The 20,016-nt window shown below is 35.2% G+C and overlaps 1 protein-coding gene across 2 annotated transcripts in view; it reads left to right on the forward strand.

The window, feature by feature from the left end:
* NSMCE2 (NSE2 SUMO ligase component of SMC5/6 complex) overlaps nt 1–20,016 on the forward strand; it is a 351,982-nt gene that overhangs the window by 147,736 nt on the left and 184,230 nt on the right. For both annotated transcript variants that reach the window (XM_077167641.1, XM_077167642.1), the window contains exon 4: nt 8,537–8,690. In XM_077167641.1, the coding sequence (XP_077023756.1) occupies nt 8,537–8,690 (154 nt within the window). The remainder of the gene's footprint in view (nt 1–8,536; nt 8,691–20,016) is intronic.

The raw sequence follows: 20,016 nt of genomic DNA on the forward strand, positions 1-20,016 counted from the left end.
AGAGTTCAGTGCAAATTGTGCAATTGACAACAGAAACTGGCATTAGATGATGGATTATAATCCACTGGTGTGTATGATTTTTTTTTAAAGCAGTTTTATTGAGCTGTATTCACATACTATACAATCTATCCAAAGTGTACAATCAATGGCTTTTAGTATATTCACAGAGTTGTATTTTTATCACCACTGTCTACCTTAGAACTTTTTTATTATTCCAAAGAGAAAAACCCCATACCCCTTAGCAATCACCTCTCAGTTCCTCTGTCCTTCTTCATCCCTATATAACTATTAATCTATTTCTGTCTTTGTAGAGTTCTTTATATTTACATTTTATATAAATTGAATCATACAATATGTAGTACTTTGTGTCTGGTTTCTTTCACTTAGCATAGTGGGGTTTTTGTGTATAATTATTTTTTAATTAAAGAAGTTATAGGTTTTCAGAAAAGTCATGTAAAAAATACAACGTTCCCATATACTTTCCTATCATTGACACTGTCATTGGTGGTACCTTTGTTATAAATGATGAAAGAGTATTAAAATAGTACTGTTACCTATAATTCATAGTTTACATATATCTTCCCATATACCCCCATTATGAACACCTTGTATTATTGTTGTACATTTGTTATAATTCATGAATACTTGTACTATTGACCCAAGTCAGTCATCCACAACAGGGTTCACTGTGTTACACAGTCCCAGGTTTTATCTTCTAACTTGCATTCTAAAATATATATAACCCAAAACTTCCCCTTTCAACCACATTCACATACATAGTTCAGTGCTGTTAGCTGTACTCCCAATAATATGCTACCATCATCACCATCCCTTTCCAAACCTTTACAATCAACCCAAATAGACATTCTATGCAAATTCGGCATCAACTCCCTGTTACCCCAATCAATCCCCTGGTAACCTGTATTCTGGATTCTGTTTCTATGAGTTTGCTTACTATAGTTAATTCATATTGACGAGATCATACAACATTTGTCCTTTTGTACCTGGCTTATTTCAGTCAGCATAATGTCCTCAAGATTCATCCATAGTGTTGCATGCATTTTTACAGTTGGAATACAGTCTTCTATTGTATGTATATACCACATTTTGTTTATCCATTCATCGGTTGATGGATACTTGGGTTGCTTTTGGCTATTGTGGATAATGTCACTAAGAACTTTGGTGTGGAATACCTGTTTGAGACATTTATGTAAGTTGGCCCACATTTATGATGCATCAGTTGTTTTCAATTCTTCTGGGAATATATACCTAGCAATGGGATTGCCAAGTCATATGGTAATTCTATATTTAGCTTTCTGGGGAACTGTTGAACTGTCTTCCATAGCAGCTGCACCATTTTATATTCCTACCAGCAATGAATGAGTGTTTCTATTTTTCCACATCCTCTCCAATATGATATTTTTAAAAAATAGGACAAAAGCAGTATAATAAACTCTATATCTCCATATATATATATATATATGTAATTTGACTATAGTCAGTTAAATCCTCATAATTCTCAGCCTGGACATGCCTTTTAATAAAACCTTTACCAGGAGTTTTTGCTATAAAAGGTAGAAACAGTGTTGGCCTATATAAGTTTACCCTGTGTATAAGTTGGATTGGTGTTGCATCATAAGTATGGACCAACTTACATATAAATGTCTCAGTGCTTAGCATAATGCCACATACGCAATAGAGATTCAGTAAATATTTGTTGAGTGAATGCTCTCAGACCTAATGAAACAATACCCTCTAGATTCCCAGCATGAAAATAGGTCCTGTAACCTTGTGCCAAACTAACTATTAATTGGAGCATGGAATATTTAGTGTACTTAGCAGAACACAAAGCAGATAGCTTATCAGTAGTATGTCCCTGTATAAACTTCAAAAGGCTGCATGGTTTCCAAATGTAAATCTTTGGATATTTGTTATTTCGGGAGCCAAACATTTAACAATGATTGTTTTGGAGAAAGTAAATGCATCTGAATCTTGGTTCAGTTACAGGAATGACATATTTTACACTACATTCTTATATGAGTCAAAAAGCATGAATGTCCTAGCCCATTGGTATCCTTGGCTCCTGTGATCTCCCCTCCCAGTGATATGATGGCTATAAGGCAGTAGTGATAATTGGAGGAAGAGACCTTGACTTTGCCCTGTGGTGATAAAATGACACACTGAGTAATTGCAAATGTATACAATATTGTATGGAAGAAAGGTATGTTATCACATATATTTTAAAAAATTGGACGTGTTGAAAGTAACACGTAGTTTCAGTATGGTCAAGGCCTTTTGCTTTTACCATTATCTTTTCCCCTAAAACTACTAGCTTCTGTTAACAGGGACAGAGCCAGTTAACTTAGTTGACAGTCAGCTCATTGATTGCCTTCCCTTTGCTAAGATGAGAGAAATGCTGCAGTCACAGTGTTAGGTTTTAATTAAATGTACCAGATAGTCACAAGTGGTTTTGAATAGTTCATTGGAGTATTTCTACAAATTTTGGGGATTGGTGTGTTTACTCCTATCACTGTTCATTTTGTAACCATTCATAAAACAAAAAATCTGTACCTTTGTGTCAGCACTTTGTGCCTATCTCTTTGCTCTTAATGAATTTACCAGTGACCAGTCTACCAATCCCAATGTCTTAATCCTGATTTAGCTTGACTTCTCTGCAACATTCAACAGATCTTGAAATTCCTTAGTCTTTCTAAATAATAGTCTTTGAGTTTTCTTCTTAACTATAATACCATTTTTTTAGACTCTTCTAACTGTCCCTTAAATATGATATTCTCTAGATTTCTTTCTGCCTGTGGTCCCTTTTTTTCTTTATTCATTTTCCTTGGTGATCCCATTCATTTCCATGGTTTCCATTAAATCCATACATTAACCTCTCCACATCAGTAGTTCCACATCAGTCTGTCTGAGCTCCTGACCTGTGTATCCAACCATTGTGTGTGTGTTTATTTTGATAATAATAATAATAACAATAACAACCACTCATTTTTTAATGTTCCCTGGCAGACAGCTGAGGCTTTATTCATTTATTCCTCACAGCAGCACTGAAGTAAATACTGTTCTTATTTATAACTGAAGAAACTAAAAGAAAAAGAAAAGCAAACTAGGGTTAGAGTCATTTAGTAACTTTTCCAGCTGAGAATGCCTGACTAAAGGTTATTTAGTCAGTAGTAGAGCTTCATTTTTAATTCTAGACTAGAGCCCAGGTTTTTAGTTAAAAGCACATTAGATTAGTGTGTCAAAATGGAATTCATTACTTAACCCTGTACCCCCACCCTCATCTCTAACTCCCTCACACGTCCATCTGTCTTCTTCTATTCTTCTCTGACCTGCTTGGAAAAACCATATTTCATCTCCAAGGTGGAATCCAGAATTGTACTAGATACCCACAAATTATAGGTCTACTTTATTTCTATATCCAAAATACCTCTTTTGCATAAACTAGAAGTATCAATTTCTAGCCTTCTGGCTAATTTGTTGTTTGGCTTATACAATGTTTTTATTTTTATTTATTTATTTTTTGCATGGGCAGGCACTGGGAACCAAATCCAGGTCTCTGGCATGGCAGGCCAGAACTCTGCCTGCTGAGCCAACTGTGGCCCACCCTGGATTATACAATGTTTTTAAAACCAGAAAATATCTCATAAAAATTTAGATTTCTAACTTTTCTTTAAAAACCTGGGCTCACATTCTCACATGGCATTCTCACTTGGAACATAGTGGCAGCTTCCCCCTTACCTGGGGCAGGCACCAACTACTTCACCACAGTCCCTTCTGCTTTTTGTTGTCCTATAGTTATCGTGGGTTTTACCCTGTCCTATCCTATCTCCATAGGCCTGTAGGCATTTGTGACACCTGATTAAAGACTATTGTTTTGTTTTCCCGGCTGGTCTTCTTACCTCTTTTCCGCCTGAGTACTTGAATGATTTTTCTGAAATGAAATGTCACTTTCCCTTAGTGTTTTTCATTTATGTTTCCTTATTGGCTTCTTCACATAATCTACAAACATCTTGAAGTCTCTATGCTAAATGTGGAAGAAAAAGAATAGCATTTTTAAATATCTATATTTAGATATTTAAATAAATAATATATTTTATTTAATTTAGATATTTAAATAAATTAAATTTTATTTAATTTAACAAATAACACATATATTATTTCATTAAGTCATTACAACAAAGTGAGTGTTTTTAATTCCTAATTTAGAGGTGAGAGAAATCTAAGCCCCAGAAGATTGTCCCAAAATCCATTACCCAACTTGAACTCAGACCTGTCTGAAGTCCACATTCTTTCTTCTCCAACACATCAGCCTCATTCTACTATTATTCTCTTTGCAAATAAAAGTCTTTTTAACTCTGTTTTCCCTTTGCTCTGCTTTTCAGCTCTCTCTCTTCTTCCTTTACCACCAAACTTTATTCATTTTCTCACTCAGAACTCCCTTAATCCCTTTTCTCATTTCAGCCCAGTATAATTTGGCCTCTCTCTAATTCACTCATTCATCAACATCATTTGAGCATCTACTGTGCACCAGGCAATTGCAGACACCAGGGAAATAATCCTTGCTGGAGAGAAGCTGTACAGGCTAGTAGGTTGAGACACATACAGTTCCACTATACTGAGTGCTATGATTTCACCAGTGACATTCTGGTAATTAAATCCAAGGACTCTTTTTCATACCTTGTCTTCTTAGGCTTTCTTGCTGCATCATTTTCTCAAAGGACAACTATCTCTCTTAGGCCGTTTTCCCTTTTCCTATGTCTTCAGTATTCCTCATTCCTGGTTTATTCTTTATTTTTCTAGAGTTCCTTTCATCTCTCTCTTTTTTTTTCTTCCCATGCCCTCATTTTAAATATCTTTCCAACTGCCTACCAGATATCCCCACTTAAATGTTATGTAAGACATCCAGGCATTCAACTTGACCTAAGTGAAATTTATTACTGCCTTGTTCCCTTTTTTTCTCAAGAGAATGCCATATAATTAGTTTCCCATATTAGATATCTCACAATCATTTTCAATTTCATGTCTTCTTCCCATACCAAGTCTTAGTGCTTCTTCTTCAAAAATAGCGTTACAGTCTGACCAATTTGCTACCTCCTCTGCTATTGCTTATCCTAAGGCGCTAACTGACTTCTCCTATTTTTGGTGCATCCTCTAGGTCTTAACTGTATAAATATTTTTTTAATTGGTTCATATGGGATTATTACTCCTTATTGCCTATCAGATTAGGTCCCAATTCCACAGCCTGACTCTAAGCCTTCCCGGTTTGCCACCAACCAATAATTCTGGCCTTCTCTCTTGTTTAGCTATAATGTTTAGTACAAAGAGGACATTGACTAAATACTGGCTAGCTAAGTGGCTGGTGCATAAAAACCTGACTTTTTCCCTCCTGAGTACGGTTTTAAATTTTCACTAGACAGTTTTAAATTTTCATCAGATATGTATGTATGGTATCTGACTGCTAGGTTCTACTATACTTAAATCATAATGGTATAAAGATAATAATCTGTAAAGCAGGTTTTAAAATTTTGTTTTTCATTAGCCCAGTGTTTTCAAATTCACTGGGCTTTTGAGTCTTGTATGTAGGGACTTTATAAAAGATGGACTTAGTGATCTAATAGATCTTCTTCTCCCAAATTTCTTCTGGGTATTTTAAATTTATCCTAGAAAAAGAAGGCTATCTTTAACCTTTTTTCATACCATGTAACATATATGATTGGCTACTAAGAAAATGGCTTTTTCTTTGAAAAATGTATCCATTTCTTTGAAAATACAAGCAGAATAAGAAACTATTAAAAAATTAGCTGCCATTTATTGCACTGATTTAAACAGATACTGAATGTTTTCTAGGCTCTCCTTTTGATAGCTAGAGTACAGTAAGTTCTTTTTGCAATGGGTAGCTATGCCACCTGCAGCATCAGAGTTTCTGGAAGATATTTAGAGCAATTCTCTTGAAGGTCAGACTGTGAAAAGAAAACAAACAAACAAAAAAAAACCAAAAAACTTTGAATGGCTAAATTTGGCAGGTTTCTCCTAGTCTATTTTATGTTGCCATGTTGGCAACCTCAGAATGCCTAACCTATTCCCTCCCTACCAATCTTCTATCCAACTCTTCCTTGGTGGTTGTAGTTGAAATAGGGAAATTAAGTACATTGAGTGGGTTAGAGACATTGTTAGAAAAGAAAATTTGCATTTTACTTACTGTCTGCTCAGATCTTTTCTCATCATCCCAGTTTAGATTATAATTTCCAATTTATCAAAGACCTTGAGAAATTTCATCCCTTTGCCTTTCTGTAATATTACTATTAACATCTTAGGTGGATGCAAATTATTTTTATTTTATCAATCCAGAAAAGGACTGTCGTTTCTTGTGGTTATCCTCTTCTGACAACCAGAATTTATTTTCTGTATCTAATCTAAGCTTAAAAGAGCTCAGATTTTGAACTATGAGCTATGATTCTAAACTCGTTTCCTCTTCTGTTCACAGTAGAGGTAGAGGATAGATAGTCACAACGTATAACAGCTCTAATTATTGAGGCATAAAGCATAATATTAAATTGCCTTCCTTCCTTCTCTTTTCCAAACTGAACTTTAATGGCTGTAGTCTTAGAAGACTTATTTTAAATCTTTTATTACATGTAAGACGTGTTATTAAAGCCTGTCTTCAGTTTTTCAGAACTCTCTTTGATGGTAGATCTAGCACTGGTTGAGTATCATCAAGAATACAGTCAGTTCCTACATTATGTACTGTAAATATAAATTTAAGTGTTTTGGTTTCATGCTTAATTTTTGTTTTAGGTATAACTAATCAAAATTTATAGCAATTATACAAAAGAAAATTATATAATTCTTTCCTTCATGACAAAGGAAGCAGACAAATTACAGCTATTTTGCAGATTGTGCACCATAATTTGCATGATAATTTAGGGATGATTGATTTATACGTATTGATACTCAGATACAGTAAAATTAGAAATATGTCCCACTGACTAGAACCAAAGCCAAGATTTTAGTTTTAGCTTTGCCTCTATGGCAAATAGTAGACAAGTCATTTGATTTCTGATAGTAGACAAGTCATTTGATTTCTTTCTACATTATTTCATGTATCTGTAAAACCGGAGAAGGAGACCAAGATCAGATTATTTTGTTGTCTTCCGGCTCACACCTTGCACTGTATACTTTATTACTACTAATAGTAATAATTAGTAAATTATGTATACTTAGAACTAATATGATTAATTCATTCAAACACACATCTTGAGTACTATCTACTGTATTCTGGGCACTGATATTATGGTGATAAATCACTTGTGCTTTCAAAAGGTTTACATTTTGTTAGGGGAAAGGGACGTATCAAAATAAATGTGATTGAATATTGGGGCTGTGATAGAAATCTGTCGAAGGTGTAAGGGGTTACAATGAAGAGTTTGGTGAATTCTGCTTAATGGTAGGAATATCAGAAAAGGGTCAGTGATCCCAGCACTCATTTATGAAGGCCTGAAGAAGAGCAATTTCAGTGAAGAAGATCAGTTTCAGTGGCTTGATTTTAGTGGCTAAGTTTGAGGATGAAGGGTGGGGGAACACTGGGTACAGATGATGTTTTTCCAAGGAGCTGGAATATGAAGAAAAAATCATTGGGTTGGGGGCCACAGGATTATTAGGGGTAGGGGTTGTTTGTTTTTAAATATGGTAGTGACAAACCAATTTAAAGGTTTTTGGGGAAAAGAGCCTGTAGAAAAGAAAAGATTTTTCTGAGGGAGAATGAAGAAGATAGATTTAAGAAGAAGGTTGAGGATGGATAGAGGGAGAGGGAGATGGATGATAGAATGTGATGAAACAAACATGAGCAAAATATCAATATGGCATCCAGGAGATAGATGAATGGGCTTTCATAATACAATTCTTCCTTTTTTTTCTGGCTGTTTGAAAATTTTATAATAAACTGTTAGGAAAAAAAAAAGCAGGATATGGGTTGAGAATTCATCCTTGAACAGCACGGGGTAATGGGATGGAAGTGGAGCAGCACTTATTCCTAGCTATGGCAGGCAATTGTGGAAGCTCAAGATTAAAGCCTCAACTGCCTTCCTAAAGTAATAGTCCCTCTTATCTGCTGGAGCAGAAGGCCAGGAGAAGAGGGGCTTTGAGGAGAATGATGATGGAATAATCACTATTGGGAGTGGGAGAAGTGGGTGGGCAGACCTGGATAAAAGGAATAAGTGGGATGCTCAGGTTCTGGTAAAGTTAGCACTTACAGAGTTGCACTGTTTTGTGATTTTCCCCAGTAGTTATCAGGACACAGCAAATTAGTACGAGTTTAAGATGGAATGAGATGATTGAGTTCTTTTGTTTACCAGCTGTGTGTTCTAGAACAACTCCTAACCCTCCCTGATTCTCTGTTGGGGGGGATTATGTTTTCTGCTTCATTGTGTTTTTGTTAGAATAAAATGCAATAAAAATAATATTACAAAACTTTAATACTATTGTTAACATTTAACTACGATCATTTTGTTGTCTCCCTCAGGTAAAAGAAGAGCGTCCAGAAAGAATACCAGATTTAAAATTATTAGTAGAGAAAAAATTTTTGGCTTTACAGACTAAGAATTCTGATGCAGACTTCCAAAACAATGAAAAATTTGTACAATATAAGCAACAGCTTAAAGACCTAAAGAAGCAATGTAAGTCAGCATGTTTTTACTTTGTTTTGGCTTTTAAAAATTACAAAACTGCCTTGATAAACAGTTCCGGAAAACAGATTTACAAAGTTTGCTTATCTGCTTGGCTTGATCTTTTTTTCTAAATTGCTTTTTATTGTTGTAATTCTGCATTTTATCTAACTTTTGGTTCAAATCAGCCTGTCCATTTCTGAACACCAACAGTTTCCACAAAGTGCTAAGAAAATCCTCTACCACCAGAGAAAGTTACATTGTATTATCCCCACTGCTGAGGTGGGGAACAGGGAAAGCAAAACAAAGCTGAAGACTTTCTCAATCTTCTTGGTTCCGTTTATTAAAATAACAAGGGCATTTTTCAGTTGTTAAACTGCTGTGCCAAGCTTTAAAATAACCATTCTTTGATTCTAGTTTTGCTGTTTTATAGTAGTATTGTCAATATTTTATAGAAGATTATTTTTTTCTTCTCAAACATGGACCATAATCCCCCTGATTTCTTCTGTCTTTGTGGTAGGATGAATTCCATGAAAGTTTTTATTTTGTTGCCTTCTTAATAATTGTATTATGCTCATGTTTTTAAAAAGAAGATAATTTTGATTTAAAATGAGAGTAGCTAGAATGATTTATTATACAGAATGTTTTTGTAAATGCTATTTGCCAGGTCCAATACATCTCTGCGCAAGGATGTACATATGGCCTTTCTTTTCCCCTTTTCCATGTGAGCCACATAACAATTTTATGTAAATTGTTTTTATATTAGCATCTATTTAGTTCTGTTGCCTTTCCTTCTTTTGGGATTAAGACTTTTATTCCTTAAAGATTTAAATAGTAATGCAAATAACTTGTTCTTTTAAACTTTAGTCTCATCTCACCTTCATTTGTATACACATAGGACAGAAATGTTGAATGATGTGCGGTACAAATTTACTTCATGCCCTTATTTGTACTTAGTATACGGATTTATACTTTGAAATAGGCTTTCTTTTAAATATAAGCATTTTCTTTAAATTGATGCTGAGATCTCCAAAAATGACAGAGGAAGCTGCTTTGCTTTTGTCTATTTTAAAAATTACTTAAATTTCACAATTTGGAATGTTTTGCAACCATGAGGCTTTTGCCTTTACTGTAGATTTAAATAGTAAGCATTTCTTAAGTCTACTTTCTGAACATCACAGCTACCAAAAATCTTTCTAATGTAATCTGCAATAGTCTTCATCACTGATTATCACCCGTTTTGAAGAATAATATGTTAGTGGTTTCCTGATCTTAGAGATTTTAGTGGATTTCTGTTTTGATATTGATCAAAATAACCAAGTATATTTTATTTTACTTCTTGGCACCAGTAATCACAAATTATGGCAGATTTAGCATTTAATCATAATACCTTATTTTTTAGGTATTTTACAATATAGATTGAGGGATAAATATTAAAAAATAGAAACCTCTCCCTTCCTTGTTATTGCTTACAAAGTCATTATTCCATGAAAGAAAACTATAGACTTCTGGAGTGATATACTCAGGGGGAAACACTTTTCTTATTAAGAACATAAAATTCAACAAAATGATAAATGTTGGAATTATGGTTGTTGTTTCTGTGATTCACTGTAAAATGAAAAAAAGAAAACAGGGAAATTCAAATAGAAAGAAATGCTTTCTTATATAAAGTTTCCCTATATTTAATAACACTGTAATAGAGACAACCTTTCCTTTCCCTTAAAATATTATTTTGAAAAGTTCTTTAATTCTCAAATGGCAGAACAGCAAAATAGTAATATTCTTTTAAAATGCTCTGTAAGATGTGTATACCTTACTTACAAAATGGAATTAAACTTGAATAACATATAGTGGATTTTTTTTCTTTAGATTTAATGCTGTTCTGAGAGTCCTGATTAAAATTGGGCTCCCATAATATTTGTGGAGCCAGGTCAAAGGACTATGATTTATAAATGAGCCAGTGAATCTGTTTATTTTTAGATATGTTCTGGAGGCAAGGAATTACAATAATAATTGAAAAAAAGCCTGATGAATAGAAGCCAGGGATAGATGCTCACTTCAATTTTCCTATCTTGGCAAAGTAAAGGCTGAAACATTTTCCAGTCTCCAAGTATCTGAAGGATTCTTTCATGAAAATAACAACTATATTTTCACCAGCTTTATAATGGAAGAGTACTACTTCATGGTGTTAAATTTTACCAAATCCCAATCTAATCAAAGAAATGCCAGGGAGCTCTTAAGTAGTGAATAATCTGTTCGGCCTTTCAGGTCATTGAGTTGCATTGATGTACTCCAATAGCACTTCTTCATCTAGTTGAAAAATTATCTCTTTCTCAGTCACTTCCATTTAGAGATTAGGGAGTAGGAATGCTATCTGTTATATAGCAGTTTATTTGGATGTGCTTCGTACTCCCTTCAAAATGGCCCCTGGAGATAAGTAGTCATAACCCCATTTTATAGGTAAAAATATGAGACCCATAAAGGGTAAGTTGTTTGTCCAGGCCACAAAGTAAGTTACAGAGTGAGACTTAAGACTGGGACTTCCTTTTCCAGACCCTGGGTTTTGTCAATACATTCAGTAATACCTAAGAATGATGTTTCCTCTATGAATAGTTGTGGTGTGAAGGCAGAGAGGAGTAGGATATTTATTGCACTAACAAGTTTAGAACAGATTCCATGAAAGCTATTTCAAACATAACCACAGTAATTTCTTACATATACATCATCTCACTTAATCTTCACAACAACCACATGTGGCAGAGGAATGCATGAAAAATGCAGGTTCTATTTTTAGCAGACAAAATACCATATGATAAGAATCCTTGAGGTGACATATTTACTTGGTGTCTCACAGTCAGGAGTCCACAAGGATAGCAAGTCCGTTCATGAGGAAAGGGGAAGTTTTAGAATGAGAGATGGCTATAATTAAAGTTATTAGTAAAGAAAGGCTCAGTTATCAAGGGACAAATGAGTCAGCAGCAAGTTTAAACACAAGCTGTGAACCATGGGTATTGCTCTCATTGAGGCTTATTTTGAGGGAGAGTGTGATGCCATCCATGCTGAGAAGGCAGTCTGAATCCAGAGTTATACTTAAGGAAATAATTACCTTGTTAAGTTATAATCGTTGAGGTTGAAATGATTTAAGTTTTGTAGCTGTTAGATATCATGGGAATGTCAGGTCATTAATAAACATTTCTAGGTATTTCTGTTTTATTTTTTAAAGACATATATGCGTTTGACGGTCTTTAAAAGAACTTTTGAATAGAATTTTAGCCCCTTAGCATGTGGTTTGTTACTATCTTTTTGTATAACAAGTGGCACAGTTTATAAAACATATCAAGTTGATGTCATTGACTTTTTGAAGCTGCTATAATTGAATATTATTGTATGTGTGTGACAGCAATGATATGAGGACAAAACTGTAGCTCCTGCATATAGAAATTCAGTGCTACTCATATAGAAATGCATTAAGAATGAACATTATTTGTAATCAAGCAAAGTGTTATAATTTTACACATTCAAAGAATACTACTGGTGACTTGCTACTTTTAATTTCAAGTTAAAATTTCAGAAGCAGTAGTGTAGGGTAATAGAAAGGGTAAGATGTTCCAAGTCAAAAGACCTGGTTTTGTCACTAATAAATGAGCTCTGTCCCTCTGGCAACTCAGTTTCAGTCTTTGGGTCTCAGTGTTCTCACATGTGGGGAGAAAAGACTTCTTATCTAAGGCCTCCTTCCAGACAATGATTAATCTTCACCATGTTCTTTATGGCTAACGTAAGCTAACTTTTCATTATCATTCTAGTATGTTTTCTTTGGAATTCCACATCTAGGAATCTCTGAAGGAGATGTTCTGAGATAATGGAGTAACATTTATGTACAAGGTATCCCTTACTATAATATTTATAATTAACATATATTAATTATAACAAATTCTGTAGTAGAGGGCTAGTTAAATAAAATATGGTACATCAATATAGTGGAATATTTTGCATCCATTAAAAATGATGCCAGTTGCAAATCAAAACCACAATGAGATATCATCTCACACCCACCAGAATGGCCATTATCAACAAAACAGAAAATGACAAGTGCTGGAGAGGATGCAGAGAAAGAGGCACACTTATCCACTGTTGGTGGGAATGTCAAATGGTGCAACCACTGTGGAAGGCAGTTTGGCGGTTCCTCAAAAAGCTGAATATAGAATTGCCATATGACCCAGCAATACCAGTGCTAGGTATCTACTCAAAGGACTTAAGGGCAAAGACACAAACGGACATTTGCACACCAATGTTTATAGCAGCGTTATTTACAATTGCAAAGAGATGGAAACAGCCAAAATGTCCATCAACAGAAGAATGGCTAAACAAACTGTGGTATATACATACGATGGAATATTATGCAGCTTTAAGACAAGATAAACTTATGAAGCATGTAATAACATGGATGGACCTAGAGAATATTATGCTGAGTGAGTCCAGCCAAAAACTAAAGGACAAATACTGTCTGGTCCCACTGATGTGAACGGACATTCGAGAATAAACTTGAAATATGTCATTGGTAACAGAGTCCAGCAGGAGTTAGAAACAGGGTAAGATAATGGGTAATTGAAACTGAAGGGATACAGACTGTGCAACAGGACTAGACACAAAAACTCAAAAATGGACAGCACAATAATACCTAATTGTAAAGTAATCATGTTAAAACACTGAATGAAGCTGCATCTGAGCCATAGGGTTTTGTTTTTTTTTTACTATTATTACTACTTTTATTTCTTTTCTCTATATTAACATTCTATATCTTTTTCTGTTGTGTTGCTAATTCCTCTAAACCGATGCAAATGTACTAAGAAACGATGATCATGCATCTATGTGATGATGTTAAGAATTACTGAGTGCATATGTAGAATGGTATGATTTCTAAATGTTGTGTTAATTTCTTTTTTTTTTTCCGTTAATAAAAAAATAAAAAATAAAAAAAAAAATGATGCCAGAGATGGTTATCTGGCAGCTCAAGTACTTACTTAAGGCACTCAGGGTGGCTAAGGAGCTAAGGGAGACCAAATTGCAGATGAGAGTCGTGAATCGCGTTCAACTCATACACTTCCTGTGCTCCACTTCTCCAGCTTCAGCCCCCAGTAAGATAACAAATAACATAATCATATAATTAAAAAATAATCAGTGGTCGTCATAAATTAAAAAAAAAACACCAAGAAAGTTTTGATAACCTCAGAAAATAAATTCTTATGCTATTGAATTGTTTTTTAAAAAAGCAATATACAAAAATTAAGCATTCAGTATGATTACAGAGAATTTTAATTTGTGTGCATGTGAAGTAGACATCATCAAAATTTTTAAACTTCAACTCATTAAGAAAATGAATAAGCAGGCTACAAACTGTTAACAAACTATTCACAAAACTTGTATTGCAAATAGCGTTTAACAAACTAATATGATTGCTGAATCATTAGATTGCTATTTCCTTTAGTCTCCAATATCTTAGAGCAGCTAGAAGTAAAAACCTAAAATTGTGGAATTGTAACCCATAACAAACTCTGAAATGTGTTCTACAACTAATTGTTGTGCTTTGAAATTTATTGTTTTTTTGCAAACTACTTGTTGAAGAGTGCTTTGAAAACAATTGCTTTTTTTCTCTTTGCTTTGTATATATGTTATATTATACAATACAAAAAAAAAACCATATTGGATGAAGGATATGGTATATCCAGACTATATAAAGAACTGCAGCTAATAATAAAAAAGTGAACAACCCAATTTAAAAATTGGCAAAGATTTGAGCAGGCATTTCACAATGGAAGATATACACTTGGCCAATAAACATATGAAAAAGATACTTTAAAAATTGCATTCATAAAATAAACACTTCTTGGTAATAGCATTAATGCTTCTTCTACCCCTACTCTACCCTCATGTTTTTTAAACATGTGGTCATGTGCATTCTGTAATGAACCTATATAGTTTTACAATCAGAAAAACAAAATCCCTCAATTTACTCAGAAACAGCTACTAACTAGGATTGACAAGCATGCTTGAAAGATATTTTCTTAGAAAAGAAATAAGTATACAATAAACAAAAAGCATTTTTTTCTCCTAAGGTTTCAAAATAATTGGAAGCAGAAAGGTTCCTGGATGCTTTAGTCCTGGTCTTGTCACCTGGCAGTCCCTGCCTGTCACTAAGTCGTTGTGATATACATATGTAAGAAGCAGCATAAAGTTCATCATGGGTTAACTTCTGTTAGCTTTCATCATCCCCATTAACTGAATGTTGTTGCTGGTTTATTTGCCAGTGCCTTGTCATTCTGCCCTTGAAATATCAAAAAAGTGTTAATGGTTCTTATAAAGAAGGGTTGCCCTTTTATTTATTAAATCTGCCTTGAACATATTGAAAGTAGAAGAGGAATGTGTGCTGATTGCAGGTATACTTATGTGTAAAGCATTTAATAGTTTACAAACTACCCTCCTATATATTATTTCATTTAATCCTTACAACAACTTAGGTGGTAGAACAATATTATTAGTCCTATTTTACAGATGAGGTTCTGCAAGACTGAGTGTTTTCGAAAAAAATACATCTCATCCAAAGGAATTTAATGCTTTCCTCCCAAGATTTGAATTTTTTTAAGTTGTGTTTATTGAGGTATAATTTATGTACAGATATTTTTGACAGATGCATGCAATCAGGCAAGCCATCACCATAAACAAGGAATAGAACAGTTCAATCACCTCCCAGAATTCTCTTTTGCCTGTCTGTCCTCAGTGCCTCCCCCCACTCCCAGCCCCTGGCAACCACTATTTAGTTTTTTTCTCCCTCTAATTTGAATTTTTCCAGAATGTTACATATATGGATTCATATAGTATGTAGCCTTTTGAGTGGCTTCTTTCACTTAGCAGAATGCATTTGAGGTTCATCTAAGGGTTTACTAGTATAAGCAGTTAGTTGCATCTTGTAATTAAGTAGTATTCTTTTGTACAGATGTGCCATAGTTTGTTTATCCATTTACCAGTGGAAGGACATTTGCATTGTTTCCAGTTTGGGGGGATTGGGACTATAGTTGCTATAAGCATTCATGTATAGGTTTTTGTGTAAGCATAAGTTTTTATCAAATATCCAAATGTGTTATTGCTGGGTTTTATTTATTACTTTATTTTTTAAAGTACATATTTAACTTATGAGGACCTAACAGACAGTTTTCCAGTATGGTCAACCATCTTGCATTCCCATCAGTAGTGCACGAGCGTTGTGGTTGCTCTGGATCCTCACCAGCATTTGGTAGTTTTTGTTTTGTTTTAATTTTAGCCATTCCAGCAGGTGCATAGTGATATCTCATTGTGGTTTTTAAAATTTGCATTTTTCTAATGACTGATGTTGAGTATGAGGTACCCTTTTCATATTTAAATTTTTCATATGATCATGTTCCTCTGTGTATCTTCTCAATTTATTATTTAATTCATTCAAGAAACATTATAGATGGTTCCTGCAGTGGTTATCAAAGTGGGCTTCCCAGACCAGTAGCAAGAGTATCAATTGGAAACTTATTAAAAATGTACATTTTCAGACCCCACCCCAACCTACAGAATCAGAAACTGATCTTTAACAAGCCTTCCAGGTGATTCCCCTGCACACCCGGGTTTGAGAACTACTGCTCTACAGCTAGTGGTGGTCACCCATCTTTGAGCTTCAGAATTGACAGACCATTAAAAAAAAACACAGAGCTTAAGCCCCACCCCCAGTTGGTGCCCTGATAGGGCATGTTTTAGTTTGCTAGCTGCCAGAGTGCGGTATACCAGAAACAGAATGTCTTTTGAAAAGGAGAATTTAATAAGTTCTAAGGCCAAGAAAATGTCCCAATTAAAACAAGTCCATAGAAACATCCAATCAAAGGAATCCATCTGGGGAAAGATACCTGGGTTCAAGAAGGCCAGTGAAGTTCAGGGTTTCTTTCTCAAGTGGAAGGGCACATGGTGAACACAGTTAGGGTTCCTCTCTCATCTGGAAGGGCACATGGTGAGCACGGCGTCATCTGCTAGCTTTTTCTCCTGGCTTCCTGCTTCATGAAGCTCCCCAGGAGGCTGTTCCTTCTTCATCTCCAAAGATCACTGGCTGTTGGACTCTGCTTCTTGTGGCTATGTCGTTCTGCTCTACTCTCTCTGAATCTCTTTCTTTCTCCAAAATGTTTTCTCTTTTGTAGGACTCCAGAAACTAATCAAAACCCCCACAAATGGGTGGAGACACACCTCTACCTAATCCAATTTAACAAGTACTCTTGATTAAATCTCATCTCCAGGGAGATGATCCAATTACAGTTTCAAACATACATTACTAAATAGGGATCAGAAGAAACAGCTGCCTTTACAAAATGGGATTAGGATTAAAACATGGCTTTTCTAGGGTACATACATCATTTCAAAAGCACAGGGCACTAGGCATTGTTTTTTTTTCTTTTACTGTTCTTTTTAAATACCCCAGGTAATGCTAATATGCAAAGAGTGCTGAAAATTACTAATTTACCACAAGTTGTTTACCTTGGCACTCTAGAGAATACAAATCTGAAACTAATTCCAACTCTTATAAAGCTTACTATCTAAAAGAGGAGATCCATAAGTGCATAGCTTAGCATAGTATAAGGATATATAAGTTACTCAGTAAAAATGAATTGAATTGGGCTTGGTACTTGGGATTGAAGGTAAACTTACTTTTTTTTCTTCTGTGTCTGAGTCTCATGTTTTTACTCCATGTCATATTTCACATTCATTCATCCATCTTTATTGAGTATGCTGGGAATATAGCTGTGAGCAAAACAGACAAGTCTCTACTGTTACAGAGCTTACATTCTGGTCTTTGGTATCTGGTTAATATCTACTCATTTTAGAATATTTTTTGTGGAAATATGATACATTTATTTATAGCTCTAAAACGAAACTGTGTATTCAGAAGCATCATTGATAAGCTCATATTTATGTATTCCCTATGTTTGAGTACAGTCTTTCTGAGTTATTTGCCTTGTACTTGTTAAAATGTTAGCCATTAAATCCTTTTATTTTGATAAAGTTTTGTCATTCATTTACTGAACCACTGAGATATACTGATAACTGATAGAGATTGTCCAAGACATGAAAAGATCCAGGAATGTGGAGTTTAGATTCTGGCTCACCAAGTAATAGCTTGTGTTCTTTGATCAAATCAATGAAATTTTACATTTCTATAAAATGTGGGTTATAATAGTAAATGCCGACTAGCCCACAGAGTAGTATAAGGATTAAGTCAGATATTGCATGTGCAAGTATTCTATAAACCATAAAGTACTTCCCAGATATTAGTTACCTGATCTTCATTAGCTTGTTAAAGGCATTTACTTTAATAATTTTAATTCAGAGTTTGTACATTTTAAACATTGGTAGTTGGTCTGAATTCTTACATGCACGGAAACATGCTCAGAGTATTTTAGTCATTTTGTTAGCACATTAAGATTTTAATGATAAAATAATGCCCTTCTGTCAAGTACTTAAGGAATGTTCTGTAATTGTCAAGGGTGTGAACAAAAAATAGTGATCAGGTAACAAATCATTTTCAATACATTATTGCTTTTGGCAACCTTTTCTTGATAGAGAAACAGAGACTGAAATGTCAGGAGATGACTAGCTCTGTTCACATAAGGAACCACCCTGTTTTCTGGTGAAAACTTATTCATTATATTAGGGTGGAGCAAATGTAAAGTAGCTGCCACTATCACTGCATGCTATATGAACCTTTAATACATCAGGGATTCTCTTGCAGCTTAGATCTAATTGGAGAGGATTGAGTCTTCTGTTTGAGCTTGACTATAGTCTTTTTTGTTGTTGTTATCCCTGATAACTTATCTCAAATCATATTTTTTTAGTGAACAGGCACCTACTATGTGCAGAACACTGTGGTAAACACAGTATTAGCAAATAATGTCTTGGGACTGAGAGAAAAAGGAGACTGAGCACTTGAAATCACAGGGTCCTAAAATTTTACGTCCAACAATTTTTGAAGAGAAAAGAGTGAGTGGGGGTTTACAAAGGCTCTGAGTAGAGTTTTCCAAAATAAATGTAGCTAGATAATTTTTTTTTAAGTAATAAGAAAAATAAATAAATAAAGTAATAAGGATTTCAAGGTCAGATAAATTAATCAGTTTTCTTTACTGCACTAATTTGTATTTAGTTAAAGGTCAGTTCAGGGAGCAGGGACTTGTCTGCCTTCATCAGTACTGTATCCCCAGTGCCCAGAACAGGATCAGGCATGGAACTGGTGCCTAATAAATAATTGTACAATAAATGAAGGGCTATAAAAGGGGACTATAATATAAAGGATTTCTCAAACTTAGTTGACCATGGAAACTTTTTTTCCCATGGGACAAATATTCCATGGAAAATACTTTGACTCTCACCAGTCCAGGGAATGAGAGGATAGGGCAAGGCATTGTATCCCTATCCACCAAAGTCACCTTGGCAAACATTAGCAAATTTGTGCTCTAAGTACAAAGGCATAGCTGCCAGTTGGCTGATGGCATTCCCAGACTTTCTGGCAACCTTGCCCATTTTGACCCTTGGGTGCTTCCTGAGGGAAGACACTTTCGTCCTCTTTCTCTAGAGGGCAGTATTCTTTGACCTCATTTCCATTGCATAATGCAGGAAACTTACAAGTTAGAGTCAAGAATTTTTAAGTCCTTTCTGCCATTTCCCTTAACAACCTCCATCTCTCCTGTTAGGTGGTAGCATTGATACCCCCACCACTGCACACACACAGAATATTAAGTTGGCCATGTGACAATATTATAGAGTCAAGAAAATAGAGTCGAGGGAGGGGCCAAGGTGGCAGCTTAGCAATGTGTGCGTTTTAGTTCGTTCTCCAGAACAACTACTAAATAACCAGAAACAGTACAGAACAGCTCCCGGAGCCACGTCAGTGACCAGACACACAGCGTACCCCAGTCTGGACCAGCTGGACCGGCTGTGAGTCTCCAGAACCGTGAGTTCCCCAAGCTGCGGCGGCCGGCACCCGGCGCCCCTCCCCCACAGGCAGCTTCCCGGACGGAGAGAAAAAAGACTCTAAAAGTAGCAGAGACTGAGTCCAACCAAACACCAATTGTGGCATTAATAAACAAATTCTGACTACTAAAAATAGGACCCCAGCTCAGGCAAAACTGGTCAAGATGGAGGTCGCTTATTGGGCTAACTGAAAAAGGGGAAAGGGGACGAAATAGGTTTTTGTGGCTGTTTCTATGGAGGCTTGGCTGCCTCTGGATTCAGTGGTGGGACTACTCGGGTTGCAACTGCCCCAGGAATAGGCAGAAACAGA

This window comes from Tamandua tetradactyla, chromosome 6 (genome assembly GCF_023851605.1).
Source record: "Tamandua tetradactyla isolate mTamTet1 chromosome 6, mTamTet1.pri, whole genome shotgun sequence".
NCBI lineage: Eukaryota > Metazoa > Chordata > Mammalia > Pilosa > Myrmecophagidae > Tamandua > Tamandua tetradactyla.